Here is a 25,913-nt window from a genome sequence, read left to right on the forward strand (position 1 = left end):
CCGGTGTCATGGCAGCAAGGTGAAGTGAAGAACAATAGCGAACAGGGTTTTTAAGGAGTAAGGGATGGGGGTGTTACAGTACATGTAGCATCATCACATAAGCACCAATTACAATTACAGCTTTGACCATTCAGTATCTGTGAGGTGTTCATTACTTTTGGTGGGACCCAGTCATGACTTTTGAGAATCCTTTGAAAATGACCACTTATGAGGTGAGTTCAAAGGGCCCACGTGGGGTTCAGGCAAGCAGTGAGAAATTGGCTAGTTTGTATCTGCAGTTCCCAGCCTTGACTCAGACCATAGGAATGTTTCTTTTTACTTTTTGATTAGCTGAACTGAGGGCGGTCTGAGGATGGCTTTAGCCTTGAACAGTCTGAGGCTTCTTCTGGGACTGGGACTGGGGCTACGTGCAGCCCGAGGTTGCTCTTAATGGAGGACTTAATTTTTGGCTCTTCAGAACCATGATAAGATCATGATCTCTGCCAAAGTCAGAAGCTTAACCAACTGAGCCACCCGGGTGCCGCTTCTTTTGCTGCCTTTAAGATTCTCCTTTTCCTTAAACAATTATGTGTCTTGGGGTGGGGCTCTGGTTCAACTTGTTTGGAACTCTGCACTTCCTGGATTTGTGATGTCTCTTTCCTTCTCCAGGTTGGGAAAGTTTTCAGCCATTATTTCTTCTTCAGGTTTTTTTCCCCTTTCTCTCTCCTCCTCCCGGGACCCTTTGGTGCTAATATTTGTCTACTCTGTTCTTTCATAAGTCCTTAAAGGTATCATCACTCTTTTAAAAGTTTTTTTTCTTTCTTTCTTTTTGCTGCTCTGATTAAATGAGTTCCACTACTCTGTCTTTGAGGTCACTGATCCTTCTTCCACTTCACTTTGTCTGCTGTGGAACCCCACTAGTGTATTTTTCGGTTCAGTCATTGTATTCCTCAGCTCTGTGACTTTGATGTGTTACTTTTTTATATTGTACATCTCTTTGTTGAAATTTTTACTTTGTTCATGCCCTCTTTTGAGCTCAAAGTGAGTATAGTTATGAGTGTTATTTTGAACTCTTAAGTAAATCACTTATCTCCATTTCATTATGGTCTTTCTGAGGTTTTATGTTCTTCTGTTCAGATTGTATTATTACTCTGTTTCTTCTTTTTTTTCTTCCTTGGTTTCTGTGTATCAGGTAAAACACCCACCTCTTCCAGTCTTAAAGGCAGGGTCTAATGTGGGAGATGAACTTTGTTGTTCTACTGTGCCCTTGTTCTTTGTTGTCTCCCAAACCTTTGTGATTGTATAGGGAGCCTTCTTTGTCCTTAATGACTCCCAGTGGTGGAGGGTTTGCCCAGCCTTCAGTGTTCCAAAGAGAACCTCTGTCAGCACCTACAGGAGGCTGAGTGGAAGCTGGGCCCTCAGGCGGCAGCGTTTAAAGTATATAAATACAATTGATCCTTGAACAATGAGGGGGTTAAGAGTACCCACACCTCTGCAAAGTGGAAAATCTACATACAACTTGACTCCCCAAAACTTCTGTTGATAAGAGGCTTTACTGAAAACACAATTAACATATATTTTGTATGTTTTATGTATTATACTGTTATGTCCAGATCACGATCTCCCCAAAATCCCAAGACCACCAAGGAGTCCGAGTCACGTATGCAAAAGCAAAGGGCTTTATTACGGGCTTAAGCTCGGACTCCCAGACTTCACCAGCGTATGGATCTGTGCTGAGAGCCTCGAACAAGGGCAGAGTAGGGTTTTTATGGGGTTTGAGACGGGAGAGTTACAGAAGTTGTGACATGGGAACAGTGATCCAGTCATAATAATTCAACATCATTGACAGCAGGTTTGACCATACACATTGCCTAGAGTATTCGTTACTTTTGGCGGGATCCAATTACAACATTTAGAGTACCTTTAAATTCAACCAATCACAGAGCGAGCCTAGGGTCTTGTTCGGTGACTAACAGGTTAACTTTAACATTAGGTAACAGAGTCCTATCTATCTATCTAGATAGTTTCTATCTCCAGGCCTCTCCCTTAGTAATGGGGAGAGTGGCCGCTGGACTTTCCTGATTGGGTGTTGCAAGGGTGGTTTCTTCTGCCTTGGGCAATGTGTAACTGCCTGATAGTTTCAGGAAAGCTGAAACTCAGGCCTTCTAGTTCAGAGGGGAAACTTAAAGCCTGTCATGGAGTCAGTTTGGTTTGGACGTTTAGACTTGTGGCCTTACAATACACAGTATTCCTACAATAAAGCTAGAGAAAAAAATCTCATTCAAGAAATTAGAAAATACATTTACAGTACTTATTGTATTTATTGGGGACAAAATCCATATAAGTGGACCTGCACGTTTGAAACCTGTACTGTTTAAGGGTCAACTGTACACATCTTTCAGGGAAAGATTATAAACGGGCTGTTTTTCTCTGTTCCCTCTACACTGCGCCCTGGGTGGATAGCCAGTCATAAACTGTTTGCTTACCATCCTTGAACCCGTAAACACAATCCCTGCTGGCCACCAGAGCCAGGCTATTGAGTGCTGTGTCCTTTGGGGCGACAACCAAAAAAGCTGGTGTGCCATACATATACATAGGTGCTGTCACAGAGACACTGGTGACATGGAGCATGGCAGAGGGGGAGTGTGACATGGTGCCCACTGGCCTCCCAAGTCTGTGCAGAGGAGAGACCCTTAGGCCACAGTTTTTAAAGATCTACAAATCAGCGACTTTCATGGAAAGACTGGGCTTTTCTGTCTGCTGCCTCTATACAGTGCGGCGGTGGGATAGCCGATTCAGAACAGTTTGTCACCGTTCTGTGGGACCTGGAAACGTAAGCCACTTGGCCACCAGAGCCAAGTAATCAAGGAGTGTGCAAAAGCCAGTGCATCATTTGGGTGCATAAGCTCTTTTCGGGGAGATACTTGCTGAGCTGGAGCAAGGCAGAGAGCATGAAGATGGTGCTACCCAGCCTCCCCGTTCTCTGCAGAGTATTTTTGTCACCCCTAGATGTGTGCTAAATTAGGTAACTGCCACTCAGGCTGATGCTGCTGGATAAGCAAATAAGCGTCTTCCACTGAAAGTCTGGGCACTTCTTGGTCGGCTGCCTCTGCGCTAGGCCCTGGAAATGTAAACCCTCATGCATGCATCCTTGGAGAACCATTTCTCAGTTGCTGTAGCCTTGCGGATTTGTGGAGTAAGCCCTTTGGCTATCACAGCTAGATATTTGGAGAGTTTCTCTCTCACATGCAGAGCATAAAAGTTGGAGTGCCAGATACAGAGTTCAAACCAGTCACCCTTTGAGGGAAGATGGGGTTTGTAAGTTCTCTCCTGATTGTGTGTTGCTGCACCAGTGCTGGGGTTTATGTGAATTATGTCTCAGCCTCCTGTGCATTTTGATGTGGGTTTTTTCTCATTCACCCAGTGTGTAGGAGTTGCTAAGTCAATTTCTGATTTTCTTTCAGAGGAAATTGTTCAATAAGTACCTGTGGATTTAATGTGTCTGTGGGAGGTGAGTTCAGGGGCCTCCGGTGTTGCCATCTTGAACTCAGTAATCGAGTTTATAGATAATTATCAGAATCTTCCTATTTGGGGGATCTGAAACATGGTAAATAGTATGCCCATTTGCTTTGGGGCATAGCTTTGTGTCCTTTCTCTGCCCTGACTTAACACTCAGCTGCTTTGTGATTCTAGAAAAATAACTGCATGCTACCTGAGGATGTGAAGAATTTTTACCTGATGACTAACGGCTTCCACATGACATGGAGTGTGAAGCTGGATGGTGAGACAACCTTCTTGCTATAGGGTAACATTTCCCCGGCTGCGAGATTGGGTATCTGGGTAGTTTTCAGGAGTTCTCCTAAAGCATGATGTCCAGAATCTAGAATTCTCTCCCAAAGCTGATACATACCACCATTGTTTTACCCACCACCCACTCTGCCAGAGTCTAACTGGTACTTAACTGGAAACTCCGTCTAGAGGCTTCCTTTTGGAACAAGCTGGTGGAAAACATTAATCGCTACACAAAATTCTTGTACCACTTCAAACTGAAGAACTCTGATGACTCCACCTCAGAGCAGTCTCCTCCAGAATGAGGGAAGGGACAGCTGCTAATGGTCATAAGAGGGGCAACCCCCTGGGGCACCCGGATGGCTGTTAAGTGTCCAACTCTTAATCTCAGCTCAGGTCATGATCTCAGCGCATTGCTTAAGAGTCTCTCCATCCTTCTGCCCTGTCAAAAAAAAAAAAAAAAAAACGAAAAAACAATGAAATAAGAGGGACAGCTTCCTTCATTCCCAGCTTGGCAATGACCTCAGAGCTGTGATCCTCACACCAGATCTTTAACTTCGCTCCACAACTCCCCAGCGTAAGTTACCAGCCACCTCACTTCTGTAGCTGTCATCCTTAGTATTAACTGTGTCTGGGACAGACATTCATGTTGCAGAAGTGGGAACTCATAACTTGGTAGAAGTCAGATATTACAGGTACTATGTACACATGAAATGCGGTGATGCACATTTAAGTGAAGACTCCTATATTCCATAAGCCAGGAAACCCTGTTCTAGCCATTCCTGCCACAGACTTCCCTGGCCAGAAGAGGCCTTTATTGTCTCTGACCTGTAGCCACCTCCCCATATCTACTTTGGTCCTCAGGAAGCACCCTGTACCTCCCCATGCAGTCACTAAGAATGCAGTAATTTGTATTGCACAGCAGATCTGCAGACCCGACTTCTTTAATTTCCTCTGCCTCCTGAGTTCTTTTTGGTGATTCTCAAAGCCTTCCTCCATTCCCCACCAACCCTGCCACATACACACACACATACCTGACCAGAGACATTTGTTGTAGCTCATTACTGAGCAGTTAACATGAGCTTTTAGCTTGGAATATTTCCTCCATTGGCCTGAAATCATTCTTGTCACCAGTGTCAGAGCCCTTCTTTGTAGCATGGCCATGGCCTTTGCAGTCTGGAGTAAGAGAGAGACTATACCGACAGTCAGATTTTCCCTTGCCCCCATCATGAAGACAGACTAACCTCTTCACAAGCGCCCCCAGAGAAGAAACATTTCACGAGGTTTTCATGAATAAGTCCTAGTTCATTATTCTAATATCTAATCTTCCCAATCCTAGTCATTTTATGCAATCCCCAGTTCAGTCCCCATTTCTGTCCTTCTCTGAAGAGCTAAAGTCAAAAACAGAGAAGACAACAGAGCAGCTTCTCATATTTACCTCTTGGTCTGTTCTGCTTGGACTTTGCATAGTCTGTATACCAGTTTTTTTACTGCCTTCAGTTTCTTCAGCGGTCAGATTTCTAAGTCTTGGTGTGCCATCCAGTGTCCGTCATCCTATATGACAAGAATTCTAGATAATAGAGAAGGAAGACATATGGTTGCCTGTTTCTTATTGATAGCCTAATCACAGAAGACTAGAATCAGGCAAGAAGGCCACCAAGTTCTCTGCAAGGACTAAGGAAAAATGACAAATAGAGGGAGAGCTATCTTCCACTGTGGAAAGCTTAGATGAGGAGAAGAATGGGTCAGTTATATGATCAAGTTGTTGCTTCTTTGGGGAGTATAACCCTTCATGCAAAGGGAAGGAGAGAGCAGAAACATTTTTAGGTCCTTTGCTCTTCAAACAGGGTCCCTAGCCCAGATTTCCAAGTTTTTTTGAGCTTCCCCTTTTTAAATTCCTTTAATACTCTGCCCTAATGTATGGAGTGGAGGTCTCTTCACCCATGAATCATTGCCTTTTTTTTTTTTTTTTTTACATGAAAGGTTGTTGCTCTGGGGCACATAGTCAGTCCACTGATCTTCTTTCTTCCTTTCTGTCAGATTCCTCAGCCCTGGGATCAAACAACAGTTGGGCTTAAGTTACTCAAGCAGAAGTCCTTATGATGATCGTGGTAACAAGGCTTTTTTCTCTTTGCTAATGTTTCCCTAGAGCACACCATTCCCTTGGGCAGCATGGCTATTAACAGCATCTCAAAACTGACTCAGCTCAACCAGTCTTCTGTGTATTCACTCCCTAACGCCCCAACTCTGGCAGACCTGGAGGATGATGCACTTGAAGGTACTTGAAGGAACCTCTGCTCTGAGTTAGAAAGTAACCTGTTTGTTTCCTTCTATGATGTTGAAAACCGTGGGAAGATGCTGTGGCATTATAGTACCTAAGCCAAAGCCAAAACCTGTCCCCTGTGTGGCTTCTTACGATGTGGGAGGAAGGTCAGAAAACAGCCTGTATCAGCAAAAGCAGTTTTCATGAAGAAAAGCCAAGGTTGAGATTTTTGTTTTGTTTCCAGCACCCACTTCAGTGACTGGCACAGAGTTGGCACTTAACGTATGCTTAGTAAATGAATGAATGTTGAAGATAAACTTCGCTCAACATTTCAGTGTCAGGAGTTTTCAGGGAACATGGAATCTAAATGCACCTCCCTTCCTCCTCAGGCTCTTTGCCGTTTCTGATTCACATGGCTGCTAAAAGCTATGGGCATCTGGACCTAAGTGAGAGCTTTGTCAGAATTGGTTTGGCTGCATATATCAGAGACCCCTTACAAAGTCTAAACTAAATAGGAGTTTCTTTTTTTTTTCATAACAAGAAATCTGGAACTGGGCTGGTGCAGCTGTTTGAGAAAGTCAATGATAAAGTCTCCCTATGGCTTCCTCCTGCACCAGCCTTTGGATATGGCTTTCATCCTCGTCACTGGGAAATGCGGGCCCTACTTCCAAGCTTCCCATCTGTGTTTCAGGCAGGAAAAAGCAGAGTAAAAAGCAAAACAACAACAAAAACTGTCTTTTGGCAGAATCTCTCCCATTTTATCAGGAAAACCATTGTTTTCTCTGAAGCTCCTCCCAAAGCCATTGGCCAGAACAGAGTCAAAAGGTTACCCATAGCTGCAGGGGAATCTGAGGAAGTGAGGATGTGTAGCTGTTCAGTATTGTCTCCTCAAACAGAATTGAGGTTTAAGAAAGAAAGGGAGAATGAATATTGACTGAGTAACTAGTGTCTCCAATGCCAAGGCCTTGGGGTGCATTTAAGTTCTAGCAAGAGAACCTATCCAAGGCTTTCTCCATCAACTGCACCAGCAGCTGGACACTAGCATAAGCATCCCTAGGAGATCCCGTGGGTGCAGTTGCAGACCAGCACAATAAAGCAAGTGCATTTCCCAGCGTATGTAAAAGTTATGTTTGCATTATACTGTAGACTACTATGTGTGATATCTAAAAAAAACTATGTATACACCCTAATTTAAAATTACCATACTTTATTGCTATGGCGCCTGTGTGGCTCAGTTGGTTGAGTGTTTAACTCTTGATTTTGACTCAAGTCATGATTCCAGGGTCATGGGATTGAATCCGTGTTGGTTCTGCGCTGAGCGTGGAACCTGCTTAAAAGTTCTCTCTCTCCCTCTGCCCCTCTCCCCCACTCAAGCTCATTCTCTCTCTAAAATAAAAAATAAATTATTGCTAAAAAATGCTAACTGCCATCACCTTTCAGCAAGTTATAGTCTTTTTGATGGTGAAGGGTCTTGCCATGATGATGATGGCTGCTGACAGATCAGGGTGATTGCTGAAGGTTGGTTAAAATAAAACAATTAAGTTTGCTGTGTTGATTATGTATGATTTCTCTGTAACATGCTGTGCTATTTGATCAGCATTTTACCCACAATAACACGCTTTTCACAACTGGTGTCAGTCTTCTCAGACTCTGTCCCTGCTTTATCAACTAAGTTTATGTAATATTCTAAATCCTTTGTTATTATTTCAACATTCTTCACCAGGTGTAGATTCAATCTCAAGATACCATTTTCTTTGCTCATACCTAAGAAGCAACTCCTCATTCATTCAGGTTCTATCAGTAGATTGCCAGCAATTGAGTCCCATCTTTAGTCTCTTGCTGTTTCCACCATATCTGCAGTTACTTCCTCCACTCAAGTCATGAGCCCCTCAGTCATTCATAAGTGTTAGTTGGAATCAGCTTCTTTCAAACTCCTGGTAATTTCCCGTGAACAATGACTGTTCTTAATGACATCTAGAATGGTGAATCCTTCCCAGAAAGTTTTCAGTTTACTTTCCCTAAATCCATCAGAAGAATCTGTTCATAGCACTTACTGCCTAATGAAATGTGTTTCTTAAATATTAAAACTTGAAAGTTGAAATGACTCCTTGATCCATGGATTGCAGTATGGATGTTATGTTAGCAAGCATGAGAACATGAGTGTCAGTGTACATCTCCGTCAGATGGACCAAGTGCACTGTCAATAAACAGTAATCTTTTTTCTGAATGCTTGGTCTCAACAATGGGGTTCAAATATTCTATAAGCCATGTTGTTAGCAGATGTGCTGTCATCCAACCTTTGTTGTTATTGTTCTGTTTCTAGAGCATAAACAGAGTTGACTTAACATAATTCTTAAAAGCCCTCAGGTTTTCAGAATGGTCAGTGAGCATTGTCTTCAACAAAGTCACCAGCTACAAAGCCACCTTTCAAAAAGAGTAAGCCTATCTTTTGAGATTTTGAAGGTCCTAGGTGGTGTCTTCTTCCAATAGATGGATGTTTTATCTACATAGAAAACCTGCTATTTAGCCACCACCTTCATTAATTATCTTAGCTAGATCGTTTGGATAACCTTGCTATTTTGCCTTGCACTTTTATGTTCTTGAGAAAGCTTTTTTCCTTAAATTTCACAAACTGACCTCTGCTAGCTTCAGACTTGTCTTTTGTAGCTTCCTCACCTCTGTCAGCCATAGAATTAAAGAGAGTTAGGGCCTTGATCTGGATTAGACTTTGGCTTAAGAGAACATTGTTGCTAGTTTGATCTTCTATTTAGATCACTAAAACTTTCTCCATATCAGCAATAAGGCTGTTTTACTTCCTTATCGTTCATTTGTTCACCTGAGTAGCTCTTTTAATTTCTTTTGCATTTATGACTTGACTCTTTGGCACAAGAAGCCTAGCATTCAGCCTGTCTTGGCTTTCAACACATCTTCCTCACAAAGCTTAATCATTTCTAGCATTTGATTTAAAGTGAGAGTCATGTGACTCTTCCTTTGACTTGAACCTTCAAAGGCCACTCACAGTAGAGTTATTGAATGGTCTAATTTCATTATTGTTGTGTCTCATGGAATACAGAGCCTAAGGAAGAGAGATGGGGGAATAGCCAGTCAGTGGTACAGTCAGAACACATATGTTAATCAAGTTTGCTGCCTTCTGTAGGTGTGTTTCCTAACAGTTACAATAACAACATCAAAGGTCTTTCAAGAAAATAGGCACAGATCTCACCAGCACTGCATCTCCCCATCGCTGCATTTTGCAGGGCCTCTGTCTCTGCGGCAGCTGCAGCAAGGCCCTGCTGAAGGCTGAGGGGTGCCTTGTTAAGGTCGAGTGCCCCATCCATGTGTACTTTGCAGATCCCGTTGGGCTGGTCTGTCTGGGACACAGTGGCCTCAGGTCTCATTTCACAAGCAGACTGGCACATACCTTGTTGGGTTTTTTTTTTAATGTTTTATTTATTTCTAGGAGAGAGAGAGAGAGCGTGAGCAGGGGAGGGTCAGAGAGAGAGGGAGTCACAGACTGAAACAGGCTTCAGGCGCTGACCTGGCAGTCAGCACAGAGCCCGACGTGGGGCTCGAACCCACGAACCGCGAGATCATGACCCAAGCAAAAGTCGGACGCTTAACCGACTAAGCCACCCAGGCGCCCCGCACATACCTTGTTAAAACGTACCTCTATCCTGGCTGGAGACCAAACACTACCCACAATAGGCCAAGAGAACTGCTGCAGATGACTGCACTGAAGGAAAAAGTAGCTAGGACACAACAGGACATGCACAACACATATAAGAAATACCTGAAGCACCAGGTCCTGGTGAAGAGGGGACACTGTACTATAAGGCACTACAGAAACACTTCTAAGTAATGTCATTACTTTCAAGTGCAAGAGACATAGCTGACTTTCCTAACACACAGAAACAGATACAGAGTTAGACAAAATGAGACCGAGGAATATGTCCCCAGTGAAAGAATAGGACAAAACCATGGCAAGAGACCGAAATGAAACAGATATAAGTAGTATGCCAGATAGAGAATTTAAAGTAATGGTCATAAAGATACTCACTAGACTTGTGAAAAGTGTGAAGAACATCCGTGAGACCCTTAACACAATGATAAAAAAGAATCAGAGATGAAGAACACAATGAAATTAAAAATGCATTTAATGAAATGAATAGTAGGCTAGAGGAAGCAGAGGAATTAATTAATGACCTGGAAGACAGAGTAATGGAAAGCCATCAGGCTAAATAAATGAGAGAATAAAGAATGGAGCCCAAAGTGGGGCTCAATCTCATGACCATGAGATCATGACCTGACCAAAATCAGGAGTCAGACGCTTCTCCAACTGAGCCACCTAGGCCTCCTGATAAAGAAAGTATTTTAAAAGCAGCAAGAGAAAAGACAACAGTTACATACAAGAGAAACCCCACAAGGCTATAAGCAAATTATTCAGCAGAAACTTTGCAGGCCAGAGGGAGTGGCATGGTATATTCCAAGTGCTGAAAGGATAAAATATGCAGCCAAGAATACTCTCACCAGCAAGACAACCATTCAGAATAGGAGAAGAGAAAAAGTGTTACTCAGGTAAAAACTAAAGGAGTTCATAACCGTTAAACCAGCCCTAGAAGAAATATTAAAGGGGATTCTTTGGGAAGGAAAGAATAAGTAAAAAATATGAAAAGTAAAAACACAATAGCAATAAAAATATCTCCATAAAAATCAGAGGATTCACAGAATAAAACGATATAAAATATGACACCATATACCTAGAAGGTGTAGGGAGGAAGGAGTGAAGAATGAGTTCAGACTTTAAAAGTCACTGATGGGGGCACCTGGTGGCTCAGTCAGTTGAACGTCCAACTTCGGCTCAGATCATGATCTCGTGCTTCGTGAGTTCAAGCCCCACATTGGGCTCTGTGCTCACAGCTCAGAGCCTAGAGCCTGCTTCAGATTCTGTGTCTCCCTCTCTCTCCGCCCCTTTGCTACTCATACTCTATCTCTCTCTGACTCTCAAAAATAAATAAAAGCATTTTTAAAAAGTTGAAAAGTCACTGATCAAAGATCATAACAAATATGCAAAAGGTTGAAATATCACACAAATTATCAAAATGTAACAACACAAAGTGAACAAATGCTGTTTGAAAAATGCCACCAATAGACTTGTTCAACAGGGTTGACACAAATGGTCAATGTTTTAAAAAAAAAAAAAAGGCAGTATCTCTGAAGCACAGCCAATCAAAATACAACAAAACAATTTATGCCTGTACTAGAGGGATCCAGGTGCAAAAACAGGAAAGTGATGGGCCCCAGACAGAGCCTGCCACTCAGGGATGTGTGCAGTCCTCCAGGAGGGGAAAAGGCACATCTGCTCTGTATGTGTGGTAGGGTTCTTGAACCCCTGAAGGCAAAGAAGTTGTTAAGTAAGTAGACTGAGTCTTCCCTGCCTTTGAAGTTGGAAGAATAGAGGTGAACTAGATACCAGAGATGATCCCAAGAGCCCTCAGCAAAGGACACCGCTAGGGAGAAAGGCCACATTGTCCTACTTAATCATAGAGATAAAAACCAGTTGGTCCTGGGGCACCTTCTGGGTTCATGCTTTTTAGGAAAGTCCTGCAGTTAGAGCCAAGTCTTATTTAAAATTTTAAAAAAAATTAATGTTTATACTTTTAAGAGAGAGAGGGAGATGGAGAGCATGTTTGGGGGTGGGGCAGAGAGAGGGAGACAGAGGATCCCACATGGGCTTCATGTTGACAGCAGAGAGCCCAGTGTGGGACTTGAACTCATGAGCCATGAGATCATAACCTGGGCCAAAGTCAGATGCTTAACCGACTGAGCCACCCAGGCTCCCCTAGACCTAACTCTAATTGGAGGGGCGCCTGGGTGGCTCAGCAGTCAGTTAAGCATCCAACTCATGATATTGGCTCAGGCCATGATCTCATGACCATGAGGTTAAGCCCCACATCGGGCTCTGTGCTGAACTGTGGAGCCTGCTTAAGATTTTTTTCCCTCCCTCTTCTCCCCTGCTTGTGCTCCCTGCTCTGTGCACTCTCAAAAAAAAAAAAAAAAAAAAAAGCCTATAATGAGATAAGATTAAAAAACAAAAAACCTAATTAGAAAAATTCTGACTCTTCTCAGGGTATTTAGTATTCAAAAAGAGGCCAATCAGAAAGATAGATCAGGAAACACAACCAGACAGATAAAACTGCTAGAGGATACAGATGAAAATCTAAGTAAAAACAAGAATCAGAATAAAGACATTTAGATAGCACAAGCACAAAGGATTACCACAGAAAAAAAGTAAAAATTCTCAATTGATGAATTAAAGAATATAAATATTGAGATTTGAGTTTGCATGATAAACCAAGTGCAAGATGTGTTTAAAAGGGGGGAAATATGACAGAAAAGGTGGAAGGGTAAGAGAAATAAAAAATAGGTCCAGAAGACCTTCCATTGGCATTACAGGTGCTCAAGAAAGAGAAAAAGACTAGATAGAAGGCCAATAAACACTGATAAAAGAAAATTTCTCTGCAGATTGAAAGGGCTCCCTGAGAGCCAAATTGAATTAACGAGAAAAGAGACACCTAGGTGTTGCATAATATGGGAAAGAATTATAGGCTCTAGGCAACAATAAATTACTTATGAAGAAATAATGATCAGACTGACATCAGACTTCTTACTTGCAGCAGGGAAAGTAGAAATAGAAAGCACGTATGGGTTACAGGGAGACAAGGAGTAAAAATCAAAAGTCCTGCATATACACACCAAACATATAAGGATGTATGAAACTTCAAAAACATCAATGCTCTAACCAAAAGACAAATGCAACTGAATGGTGATCCCAAGATGTGGACATAAAGAGGGAAGGAAATGAGGGATTAGCAAACCTCCTGCGAAAGAGATATGTGTGCACTTCATCTTAACATCTAAGAATGTGTTGTATGGCTCTTATATAAGAACTCTTGGAAAAGGGGACAGACATGGTGCAAGGAGTATTGTAAAACCTACTATAGTTGATGTTTGAACAATGTGGGGGCTTAGGGGCAGTGACCCTCCATATAGTCAAAAATCCGCTTAGAACTTTTGACTCCCCCCAAGTTTAATTACTAATAGCCTACTGTTGACTGGAAGCCTTACCATTAACAATCAATAAACACGTGTTTTGTATGTTATGTGTAAATACACTGTATTTCTATAATAAATTAAGCTAGAGCAGAGTAAATGTTAAGGAAATCATAAGGAAGAGAAAATACATTTATAGTACTATTAAAAATCCACGTATAAGTGGACACATGAAGTTCAGTTCATTTTCAAGGGTCAACTGTATACTGTCTCAGCTAAACCTAAAAGAAAGGAAAGAGGGACGATATAAGAGTGTCACAGGTTAAATTATGCTCCTCCAAATTCATACTGAATTCCTAGCCCCCAGTTCAGAATGTGGCATTATTTGGAAATAGGGTTATTGCAGATCTAAGTAGTTAAGATGAGGTTATATGGGAATAGGGTGGACCCTGATCCCAATTACTGGTGTCCTTGAAAACATTTGGAGACCTAAGAAGAATGCCATTTGAAGACGAAGGCAGATTTGGGGTGTTACTTCCACATACTAAGGAAAGCTAAATTTGCCAGTAAACTACCATCAGCTAGGAAAGAAGCATGGAACAGATTCTTCCCCCATAGCCATTAAAAGGAACCAACTCTGCCAACACCTTAATCTTGAACATGTAGCCTCCAGAATTGTGAGACTACAAATATCTGTTGTTCAAGCCACTCACTTTTGGTACTTGGTTATAGCAGCCCAGCAATTAATACAGAGAATGTTGCTGGGGTCCTTACTAGTAGAAAATCTGGGACAAAGGAGGAAAAGAAGGAGAAAGTAGGTCTCCTCCTACTATAGGGAAGAAATAGTATACCTTGCTGGGGAAAATAAGAGTGTCTTAATGTTTGAATTTTCTATTTTTTTTTATTTTTTTTATTTATTTCTAGGAGAGAGAGAGACAGCGTGAGCAGGGGAGGGTCAGAGAGAGAGGGAGTCACAGACTCTGAAACAGGCTCCAGGCTCTGAGCTGGCAGTCAGCACAGAGCCTGACGCGGGGCTCAAACCCACGAACCGTGAGATCATGACCCAAGCGAAAGTCGGACGCTTAACCGACTAAGCCACCCAGGCGCCCCTGAAGTTTCTATTTTTGTATAATAGAGTATTATCTAACAGTTTCGTGAGTCAAGAATTCAGCTACACATAAGTAGAGTTCTCTACTTCGGGTCTTACCAGGCTAAAATCAAGGTGTCAGCTGGTGCTGTGATCTCATTTGAGGCACAGAGGCCTCTTCCAAGCTCACTAGTGGTTGGCCTTACTCAGTTTATTGTAGTTGTTGGACTCAGGTCTCTGTTTGTAGCTGGCTGTTAGCCAGGGATCACTCTCACCTCTGTTGGGCTGCCCTCAGATTATAGCCACATGACCTTCTCAAAATGGCAGTTTACTTCTCAGCTAGCAGGAAAAGGTCTCTCCACTCTGCTACAGCAGTCTCCTCTCATGTAACCTAATCAAGGGAAAGGCTACGACATCATAGTCACAGGTCCTGACTAAACTCAAGGGCAGGAAGTCATGAAAGATCCATTTATTAAGGAGCAGGAATCTTGGAATTCTGTATACCACACTTAGTTAGGGGAGATAATGGTCTGTTGTTTTCAAATAAGGGTGGAGTCCTATGAATCTAATCATGCAAACAAATGAAAAAAAGGAAGGTAACTATTATAGAAATAAAAACGTACATTAATATTTCTAACCTAATAATATTGACTCACGTGAGTAAAAATAAGGGAAAAGAAGAAACAAATTAGGAAATAAAACATTAACAGAAATGAAAGACAGATCAATCACTATATTAAATATACTGGGATTAAATTTCCTTTTTTTAAAATGTTCATTTATTTGCGAGAGAAAGAGACGGCACAAGCAGGGGTGAGGAGGGGAGCAGAGAGAGAGAGGGAGACACAGAATCTGAAGCAGACTCCGGGCTCTGAGCTGTTAGCACAGAGCCCAACACAGGGCTTGAACTCACGAACTGTGAGATCATGACCTGAGCCAAAGTCAGATACTTAACCAACTGAGTCAGCCAGGCACCCCTAAATTTCCCTTTTGAAAACCAAACACTGTTGATATAAAAAGCAAAGCTCATCTATGTTATTTTTAGGACCCAAGCTAAACTGATGAAGAGCCTTCCTCTTCTGGTAATGGCGGACAGGTAATTCACAGCAGCCTTCCTGCTAAAGACAGCTGAGAAGTCAGACCAAAATACAAAAACCATCTCCCTAAAACGTTTGTCAAAGAGCTAACAAGAGGATGAGGTAATTTCAGATCAACATCCAGAAGACAGAAATCCAGGGAAGAGATGCAGCATTTGGAGTTGCTTTTGCCTGGGGTGCATTGCCCTTTTCAAAACAGGCTGTGTGGATGCTGGAAAACTCTGAATTTGACCCATTTTGAAGCCAGGGGAATTAAACAGAGTCCAAGTCTTAGAAAAGTTGGCAACCATAAAAACTACCCTGCTTTTTGGGTTGGCACCATGAAGAGCAGTACCTCAGGAAACTGAGTGAATGGAAAGGAACCATTTTTCACATGGACTGAAGCTCAGGTGTAAGTCATCTGTGTGTCCCAGAACATGTTAAATCCCAAAACTAGACTCAATTGATTCCAGATTACTGATCTCCTCAGGGGCCTAGCAGAAACAAACAAATTCACTCTAGAGAAATGTTTTAAATGGATTGTCTTAATGGTTGAATAACTGTAAATATACTAAAAACCATTGAATTGTATACTTTAAATGAGTAAGTGGTATGGTACATGAATTATATCTTAGTAAAGCTTGTATATAAAAAGAAAATTCCACCCTAGAGGAAGATAACATTATCTTAGACCTCAAACTGTTTTTGTAAATAATGTGTCAAAAACTAATTCCTTCTAAAAAATAACCAGGCACTTGAAGAAACATAATGCCATGAACAACGACCAGCACAAACAACAGGTAACAAAAAAGAGATCCACTGGTCCTCCCGAGAGTGAAATAATTGGGCACAACAATATGCTAATGCACACATGGAGATAAAACCGAACTAAAATTTCTGTGAGGAACTGAAAATATGGACACTATGTATTTGGCAAAAAAGAAAGCAAGATTCAAATATTGACCTTCTGGTAATGGCAGAGTACCTTTTACCAGATCAAGACTACTCCGCGAAAGCTTTTTCTTTTTGTTTTTCTTTAATGTTTATTTTTGAGAGAGAGACAAAACACGAGAGAGGAGGAGACACACAATCAGAAGCAGGCTCCGGGCTCTGAGCTGTCAGCACAGAGCCCGGNGCACAAAGAGAGGAGAACAGAGGATCCAAAGCAGGTTTCCGTGCAGACAGCAGTGAGCCTGGTGCAGGGCTCAAATTCATGAACCAGGAGATCATGACCTGAGCCAAAGTCAGACGCTCAACCACCCAGAAGAAGCTCCTCCTCTGGGAAGGCTTTAAAAACAATTACCTAAAAAGATTAGCAGAAACTGGAGTGGCATCTATTAAATAGCAGAAGGGAGCCACACTGAGTGACTCCCCTATTTTTATTACTTTTCTCCTGAGGGCAGATCCCAGTCGTCATCAGTCAGGGCTGCTGAAACTTGGTGGGGCCCTACAGTCTGGACTTTGGATTTCACCCAAGATGGAGTAACAGACCTGATTCATCCTCTACCCTGAAGATCTGTAAATATATAGAAATAGATTTCAAGACACCAACCATCAGGCAGTGGAGGACAATGAGCCTGAAAGATGGAAAGAAAGAAGGAGAACCTTAGCTTATGACTTCAAGAGAGTTTTCCAGTCTATAGCATAGAGAGGGGAAGCCAGGCATAACTCATACTCCATGAATTGATCAAGAAGAGTATGAAAGTATAACCTCCACAGGAGGGGAAAGCCATGTTTAATTTTTTTTTATAGGGGTGCCTGGGTGGCTCAGTTGGTTAAGCATCCGACTGGCTCAGGTCATGATCTCACAGTTTGTGGGTTTGAGCCCCGCATCAGGCTCTGTGCTGACAGCTAGCTTAGAGCCTGGAGCCTATTTCAGATTCTGTGTCTCCCTCTCTCTCTGACCCTCCCCTGCTCATGCTGTCTCTCTCTCTCAGAAATAAAAAAACATTAAAATTGAAAAGAAAAAGTTTTTAGTTAGAAATGTAAATGTATAAAATTGTATGTATGGCTATAAGTAAAAAAAAAAAAAATAGTATTTCTAATTGAGCCAGACAGCATTAATTATAAAGTAATTAATATTAAATATTATAAACATGCATTTTAGAGGAAAGGGGATTCTAATCAAAAGATCATAGTGGGGCGCCTGGGTGGTTTAATCGGTTGAGCATCCAACTCTTGATTTCAGCTCAGGTCATGATCTCATGGTTCATGAGCTCAAGCCCCACATTGGGCTCTGTGCTGACTGCCCAGAGCCTGCTTGAGATTCTTTCTCTCCCCCTCTGCTACTCCCAGCTTGCTCGTTCTCTTTCAAAATAAATAAACTTTGTTTTTTTTTAGTATATATTTTTATTATTTCTAGGAGAGAAAGAGAGAGAGACAGCGTGAGCAGGAGAGGGTCAGAGAGAGAGGGAGATACAGACTCTGAAACAGGCTCCAGGCTCCGAGCTGGCAGTAAGCACAGAGCCCGACGCGGGGCCCAAACCCACGAACCGTGAGATCATGACCTAAGCGAAAGTCGGACGCTTAACCGACTAAGCCACCCAGGCGCCCCAAAAATAAATAACCTTTGAAAAATTTTTTAATTTTTCCCCTTTTCCTTGCTCACATGCACTTGCTTGCTCTAAAATTAATTTTTTTTTGTTTTTTTTTAAGTTTAAAATTTTTTTTAAAAAGCTATAAATGAGGAGAAAGCAGTTATCTGGGAAAAAGAAGTGTGTGGACCTCAGGTCAGATTACTTAGCCTTTATGTGTTCCCACTCTCAACAAGTTCTGGTTGTTTTCTTTGTGCCACCTTGCCCCAGATTGTGTGACACTGTCTTTTGGTGATAGAGAAGTCCAGACAGGAGGCTTGGACCGTGGATAAGGTCCTGGACATTTAGAGTATAGAATTCATTTGGCCCACATTGGAAACCAAAGTTAAGAATATGTCTGAGAGGAGCGCCTGTGTGGCTCAGTCGTTAAGCCCCTGACTCTTGATTTCAGCTCAGGTCATAATCTCCCTGGTTTGTCGATCCCCACATTAGGCCCTGCTCTGTCAATGCAGAGCCTGCTTGGGGTTCTCTCTCTCCCTCTCTCACTGCCCCTCTCCCCATGTGCACACCTGCTTTCTTTCTCTCAAAATATTTTTTAGAAAAGACTATGCCTGAGATAAGGCTTTTTCCCTGTTTCTTTTTTTTCCCCTCTTCACTCTAGCAAAGCTGGACAAGTAAGTATATATTTGAGTTGACTATATTTGAACATGACCATTAACTTCTGGATTTGCAGCCAGTGAGAACCAGCCAGAGAAGCCTCACTTTGATTCTCGAAGTGTGATATTTGAGCTGGATCCTTGCAATGGGAATGGGAAGGTTTGCCTTGTCTACAAAAGAGGAAAGCCAGGTAAGAATCAGGAACACTGGGACCAGCAGTTGGGCTTGGCACGGATGACCCGGCTCCCCAGTCCTCACACAAAAGGCACACTCCTCTCTGGACTCAGGAGATGCCACTGGGTCTCATGGAGGTGCCAAGACCCAGAAAGCATCTTTGGTCCTCCCTGAGGAGGAGACTTAGAGTCTTTTTAAACTATCGTTTGTAAGCTACTACAAAATAGGGGGGATGGGATACAAAGCAAGTAAAAAGTGAGAGAAATAGTCATTCTGTTTATGACTCCTCCAGCAGGCTCACGCATTAGCAAAGCATCCAGGAAAAGCATTATCTTTCTAGTATACTTCTATACATAGGCAAGTTGACAGCACTAAAAATCTCAATTAGTAAACCTCAAGCTAAAGACCTCAGATGAGAAATCCAGAGTAAAAGCCTCCGGCCCCTGTTGGAACAGCTATTACCTACCCTCACCCCCAGCCCCAGCTGCTGTTCAGGCCCTGGCTTAGGGACTGTGGACAAGGCCGAGCCCTCTTCAGGTAGCTCTCTGCCTAGTACGAGTGAGAAGATAGACACCAGGATTTTGCCCCTGGAGAAGAGAGGGACCATCTTTGCAAAGTAGCCTTTCATCCACATCTTGGGTTATGGGAAGAGGTAGTATAGGAGGGGTTGTGAGGTAAAGGGAGCATGCAAACAAAGAGACACGGTAAAGCTGTGCCATAGGAAAGTGCAACTAATTTGGAAGGAATGACACATGATTTCAGTTCATTGGGCAACCTGGTTGATCTTGTGGATGCGGAGGAGATGAAGCCACAGGTCACTTGTTCCCCTTCATGTAGAGCTTGGAAGAAGTTTGGACCTGACAATGGGAAGTCAAGATTGTTCAGTAGAAGAATGGCAGAATTGAGATGCAAGTGTATGTGACCACAGGCAGTCTTGGGAGAGGAAGGGACTGGAGAGTTGGGGCCACTTAGGGAGACATTAAGTCCACTAGACAGGAGATGCACTAGATTATCTGTCTGCCGTAGGAAGGATGGAGTGTCAGAAGCGAGTGGGGTGGGAGCTGGTGTGACAGTGCCTGCTTCAGTTCAGCTGGGACCTCGCGCAACAGCACAGGTGGGATCCAGGACGGGGAGCTGGTCTGGGCTCCTCCACAGTGCTGCTTACAGCCCCTCAGGCTCCGAGACCTCTTCGGAAGACCAGAGCCATTCAGAGTCTGCTTCCATCAGGAAAGCTGGGATTACAGTATGTCCCCACTGGAGCAGGGGTTGCTGAGTGGACAGCCTGAGTGCACAGACAGCCAGTGCCTGGCACACAGGGCAGTCAGCTGACAGATCAGGAATCTGTCAAAAAAAAAAAAAAAAAAAAAAAAAAAAAAAAAAAAACAATGAAACCCCTAACAGTGTCCCCTGGAGAATAGGCCTGGGAGGTTGGAAGGGGGAAGGGAACTTTAATTTTACATCCTTCCAGTTACTGGAATTTTTTTAACCATAAGAGTATATTGGCTTTACAGATAAAAGGAGAAAAGCATTACACCATCCATTCATTTCTTTTTTTCTGTCTGCTATTTCAGCATTGGCGCAGGACGCCGAGATTTGGTTCCTGGACAGAGCATTATACTGGCATTTTCTCACGGATACCTTTACTGCTTACTATCGCCTGCTCATCACGCACCTGGGCCTACCACAGTGGCAGTATGCCTTCACCAGCTACGGCATTAGCCCGCAGGCCAAGGTAAGGGCTCCCTCCTTCCCAGAAGACCTGGGACAGAGCCTAAGAACCTGCATTTTCCTTAGGCAAGGCAGGTGATTCCAGTGTAGGTCGACAGCCTCCCTGTACACTGAACTAAGTGATTCCCAAACTTGGCGGATCCTCAGAATCACTGGGAGTTTTCTTTATAATTAATTTTATTGAGGGCTTAGGTCTGGTTGATGGTTTTGGATAGAACATGGATACAGGAAGAGTAGAAAGTCAGCCTCTTCTTCCCAGATCCTCCAGCCTCCCAGCCTTCCCCAGAGGCAGCCACTGTTTCCCTTTTCTTGTGCCTTTCACAAGGCACTTTATTGCATAGAAAGCATGTATGCATGCATTTTATTTTTGGTTCTTTTTTTTCTAAATCACGAGTGCAATAATATACCTTTCCCATCATTCTGCACCTTCTTCTCACTTAACATCCCATCTTGGAGCTCATTTCCTACCAGTACATACCAAGCGGTCCTTTCTAGTGATACAGAATATTCCACTGTATGGATGTGCATCATTTATATAACACATCTGGGCAACACTTCAAACATACAATCGCTAGGCAAGGTTCCTATGCTGCCTGGTGTGCCCGGAAGAACTTAGGCTGGGTGGCAATAAGTGAGGGATTCAGCTCCATGTATCTATTCATCTGGTGGGCCCAACTTTACTCAAATGTCGCATGACAACATCATCCATTCAGCATTGTGACATCAGTAAATGCGATGCTCTTTGCCCAGAAGGGGAAGACAGCACCAGCACAGGCCCTCCCTTCAGCCAAGGCCTGTCACTGTCCTCTGTTGTGCACCCTCTCCTTGAGGAAGGCACTGCCCAGTCTACCTGAAAGGCAGTGGCTGGTTTGAGGACAGAAATAGTGAGAAAGACACTGATGATCTGGGACCTAACATCCCATGCTCAAAACTCACTAGATCAGAAGGAAGGATGTTTACTCACATTCTTAGTCCTCATGCTGCATTTATTGTACAGGTTATGAGACCTCATAAAGCAATGTGTATGCCATCACTTTCACTTCAAGGAAGTGCTAACAGATTTTCAAGACAGTTTTTCATAAAACCCTTTGCTGTCTTTGCCCCATCTCCCCTGCTCTCTGCCCCTGGATTCGTACTAAAGAGCACAAACAGTGGCATATCTATCTCCTTTGCATTGTGACCACTCTCCCAATTCTGCCTTACAGCAATGGTTCAACATGTATAAACCCATCACCTACAACACAGACCTACTCGCAGAAGAGACCAACTCCTTCGTGAACAAGCTGGATCCCAGCAAAGTGTTCAAGAGCAAGAACAAGACCTTAATCCCCAAAAAGAAAGGGCCTGTCCAGCCTCCAGGCGGCCAGAAAGGGCCCTCATGTCCTCCCTCCACCTCCAAATCCTCTTTTAGCCCTGGAAACCCTGTCCGGAAATGAGCACCTCCACATCCCCTCCAGCCCCAGCAATGGTTTCCATGCACAGATGGCCCAAGCCTCAGATCCTGTGCGTGGCACCGCAGGCCTCCTCCCATCTGAGTGAGCCAAATCCTAGTCCTTTTACTCCCATTGGCATTAGCCGGGAGTTCAAGGCCATACTCGGGTCTCTCCCAGAGTCCTTTCCTCACCCCCTGCCTCCAGAAGCTGTGGAGAGCTTCAGAACTTGTTCAAGTGGCGAAATCTGTTCAGAGCTTCCCCTCTCCACCCCCAGTCCTCGGCACCCCCAGCAGTGATGAGAGAAGGTCCTCAAGGAGACCACTGGTTTTGATCCATGAGGCATTAGAACTGTATTGTTCAGTTAGTAACCACTGGCACATGTGGCTATTTATATGAAAAATTCAGTTCCTCAATAGCATTAGCCACATTGTATTTATGTGACGAGTAGATTCTGTATTAGACAACACAGAGCTAATGGAACATTTCCATCATCACAGAAAGTTCTGTTGGGCAGCACTGCATTAGAATATTTTCATGCTGTCCTTTCTCAGTTAATTTTTGTTAGAAAATGTTAGAAAATTAAATAATTTGATTGGCCCACGAAAATTCTTGAAGATACAATTGTACATGTTTTTATTTTTCATAAGTAATTCTCACTTGCTCCCTTTTCAGATTGCTATAAAGTTTGTCAAAATTATTTATTTTTTTTTTTAAGGGGAGGTGATTCTGCTGTACTTGAACCATTTAAAAACAAAAAACAAACTCCCAAGTATTGTTTACATGGCTCTTCATAAAGAATTTTGATAAAAGCACTGTGGACAAGACCTTTCCACCTGATCTGCCTTCTCACCGCTTCCAACAATTCATGGAGTGGCAGAAAGGGACCAAGAGGGACCGAGATGTCAAGAATGAGAGCTCAAGGTTTAGTCATCTTAGAAGTATGTTTCTTCCAAAACCAATCAATCAAACCAGAAGGAGAAGCAGTAGCACCAGATAAGTGATTCCAGCCTGTGGCTGCTGCTCCAAGTCAGGTCAGGGTCGGAAGGGGGCTGCGAAGTCCTGTCCTCTCCTGTGGCAAGCGCTTTCCTCTGGTGCTTGTGGTTCCCCCCAGGTACTTCGAAGTCAGGCCTGGCCCCTCTGGCTTCCACAGGTGAGGCGGCAGACCCGAGAGGGCACGGGCGCCCTTCACCTCAGCAGGAGCCCTCGGAGCAGGGTGGGGTCTGATAAGCAAAGGAGAGCACGTGATGTGTAGGACCCAGGACAAAATGAAGATGTGGGGCCTCCTGTCCAGAAATTAGGAAAATGGTACCATTAATGGTATTAAAATGTTCTTTCTTCCTTCTGTGGTCTCTCACATCTTGTTACGGTGGGTTTATTTGCTACTTAATACTGTTCTAAGTAATGAAAAATGGAAATTCTAAATTATTAACACTAATTTTATTTATCTTTATATGATGCAATTACAGTTTTAAACTACAACTAGAAGGGCAGTGAACTCACGCAGAGTCACCAAAATTAGATCATTCGTATTTCATAGTTTATGTGCACATATCGTTTGTATATGTATTTTGTCCTTACTAGAACACTGGAAACACTGCAAAACAAAACAAAAAACTTAGCTCAACTATTGGCTCACTTCTTGATACATACACATTCTGTCGGCACTCTTTCAGCATACTCATGACTAAGGAAGGACTAAAAGAAGAACGATGGGCTGCCCTAGGCTCTCTTTTTCCTACGTCATCATTTTCAGCATAAGTGGATGGCTAATGAAGTGTGTAAAGGGCTAACTAATGGCATGAGTAAAATAAAAACTTAAAAAAACACGTAACTTAAGTAAAAAAAGATTATGACATGGTCATTCATACTTCTTAGAATGCTTTTACCTTCTTTTCTGTGTTCAAATAGAAAAGCGTGGCAAAACCTGCATCACAGGTCTGTTAGAATTCTGTGCGCACAGGCATCACGAAGCTCTGAGTGGGTTGGTGAGTAACAATGGATACACTCTGCATGAGACTTCACTCACAGAACACAAGTTCAGAAACAACATTAAGAACGTCACACAGTGACAGGAGAGCATTAAACCAAGGGGGAGGCCCATTGAGTGCGGGGCCCTCTGTGACTTCTCCAGTCACACACCCGTGACGCTGCCCTGATAAAGGAAGGAGGGAGCACTCCTGGGGAAAGACTTCAGACAACATGTAACTAGAGTGCACTACATGGGGGAAAAAACCCGTGAGATTTATGTTTTGAAGCGAAAGCAATTAAAATGGCAGTAGGCTCTACTATAAATAAGTTGCCCAAGAAAAAGACACTATGCTGGAATCGCAAAATGAGAATGAATGGCAGAATGCCTCTTGATGCATTGGTGTGGTTAAGATTGTGCTTAAAGTGCCACATCATCGTGCTGCTTGAGTCCTACAGCAGGGAAAGACCCAAGCCAAGGCTATTATGACTTGCACATACTTATCCATAGAATCCCTTGAAGCTGTGCTCCCCAAACTTGAACGTGTATCAGTGTCACTGGAGTTGTGTGTAGGAAATGAGATACTCAAATCCCATTCCAGACCCACTAAATCAGAATTTCAAGGAAATATTCCAGTCATCAGGACTTTTAGTCAACTGCAATTGTGACAATAATGCTTACCAAGTCCGAAACTTTCTACTTAATGGGTCTAGGTGGTTGTGTCTTCACTGCATGGAAGAGAACTCCAAGTCTGTTTGTAATCTAGTAATCAAAAGCACGTACAGTGATTGGAACAGAAAGACCAAGGGACCGTGTGTGAACATATGTATTTTTCAAAAATTTTATTAGGGAGAATTTTAAACATTTATAAAGATCTGCAGAATAATGAATCCCATGTATGTATCACTCGGTCTCAGCAATTCTTATGGCCAAGCACATTTTATCTATATATCTGGTCTTTACCCTTCCAATTTTAATTTTTTTACATAATTTTTTTAATGTTTTTTATTTATTTCTAGGAGAGAGAGAGAGAGACAGAGTGAGCAGGGAAGGGTCAGAGAGAGAGGGAGTCACAGACTGAAACAGGCTCCAGGCTCTGAGCTGGCAGTCAGCACAGAGCCCGACGCGAGGCTCGAACCCACGAACCGCGAGATCATGACCTAAGCGAAAATCGGATGCTTAACCGACTAAGCCACCCAGGCGCCCCTAATTTTTTTACATAATTCTAAGTTAGAGTGTTTTGCATTACATTTTAACAGTTCCATATTCTGTTTTCTATTCAGTACCCACTCACGCATAGCATCCCTAGTAGCCACATTTATATAGAACTCAGTCCCGCCCCCGCCCCGCCCCCTGCCCCTGATCGCAAGTGACTGGACAGTGAACAGGTACCAATTTAACTTGACTACACTTTAACCCTTGGGGTCTTGTGATGCATTTTCTACTTTGGTTTAAGCTAACCCAGACTGCATTGTTTTTCTAGCTAAGCATTCCCTGGCTAATCTACAGCCTCCATGGTGGAGCTGCTGTGAAGATTAAACCAGCTAGTAGGTGAGAACTCAGAATAGCCTCCTTTTTCCCATCTTCCTTTATAATGTGACTCCAACCTTTCTTTGCAGCCATGGACTTTCTACACGAACCATCTGGCTCTGCCGCCTCATTCACTCACTCTCCTTCCAAAACACCAGCCTGGTTCTCCTTCCGTGACTGTAGAGTTTCCTACCTGCCAGTGCTGGCCAGATGTCCTTGGTCTTCCTCCCAAGGCCCTGCTCCAGGCTCCTTCACCTGCAAGCTTTCCAGGGAGCCCTAGTCCACCAGAAGAGCCCGCTCTGGGATGGAACACCGCAGGCCAGTACCACTCAAGTAATCTTGGGTCATCTTGCCTGGTTGCCTCTGTCTTCAGTGGTTGTGGAGACAGGGACTGTGTGTTACTGTGGGAAGCCATGCTGTTTGGCGTGGAACTCCATGAGCCATTAAAGGATTGAACTTCAGTTAATGCACAATTTTGTGCTAAAAAATTCTGAGTTCCCTCATATTTAAACCCAGGAGGAACAGACAACCAAGCAAAGCAAGTTAAAAAAAAAAAAAAATGTGCAGCTGTTAATTTCAATGTTTATGCAAATTGTGAAGAGGCAGCTACTACTTTAGAGGCAGGACCCTCCTGTTCAGCTCATAGA

General features: G+C 43.1%; 1 protein-coding gene across 2 annotated transcripts in view; it reads left to right on the forward strand.

The window, feature by feature from the left end:
• Positions 1–23,124, forward strand: part of TPGS2 (tubulin polyglutamylase complex subunit 2) — a 76,832-nt gene extending 53,708 nt beyond the window's left edge. The window contains exons 3-7 of one of the 2 annotated variants that reach the window (XM_077753791.1): positions 3,673–3,760; positions 5,918–6,046; positions 18,512–18,625; positions 20,181–20,341; positions 21,543–23,124. In XM_077753791.1, coding sequence (XP_077609917.1) covers positions 3,673–3,760; positions 5,918–6,046; positions 18,512–18,625; positions 20,181–20,341; positions 21,543–21,773 — 723 coding nt within the window. In that variant the 3' untranslated portion in view covers positions 21,774–23,124. The remainder of the gene's footprint in view (positions 1–3,672; positions 3,761–5,917; positions 6,047–18,511; positions 18,626–20,180; positions 20,342–21,542) is intronic. The other variant, XM_077753792.1, reaches the window with a different exon arrangement.
• Positions 23,125–25,913: the final 2,789 nt, after the last annotated feature.

The sequence above is a fragment of the Crocuta crocuta genome, unplaced genomic scaffold, assembly GCF_008692635.1.
Source record: "Crocuta crocuta isolate KB4526 unplaced genomic scaffold, BGI_CrCroc_1.0 scaffold231, whole genome shotgun sequence".
Lineage (NCBI taxonomy): Eukaryota > Metazoa > Chordata > Mammalia > Carnivora > Hyaenidae > Crocuta > Crocuta crocuta.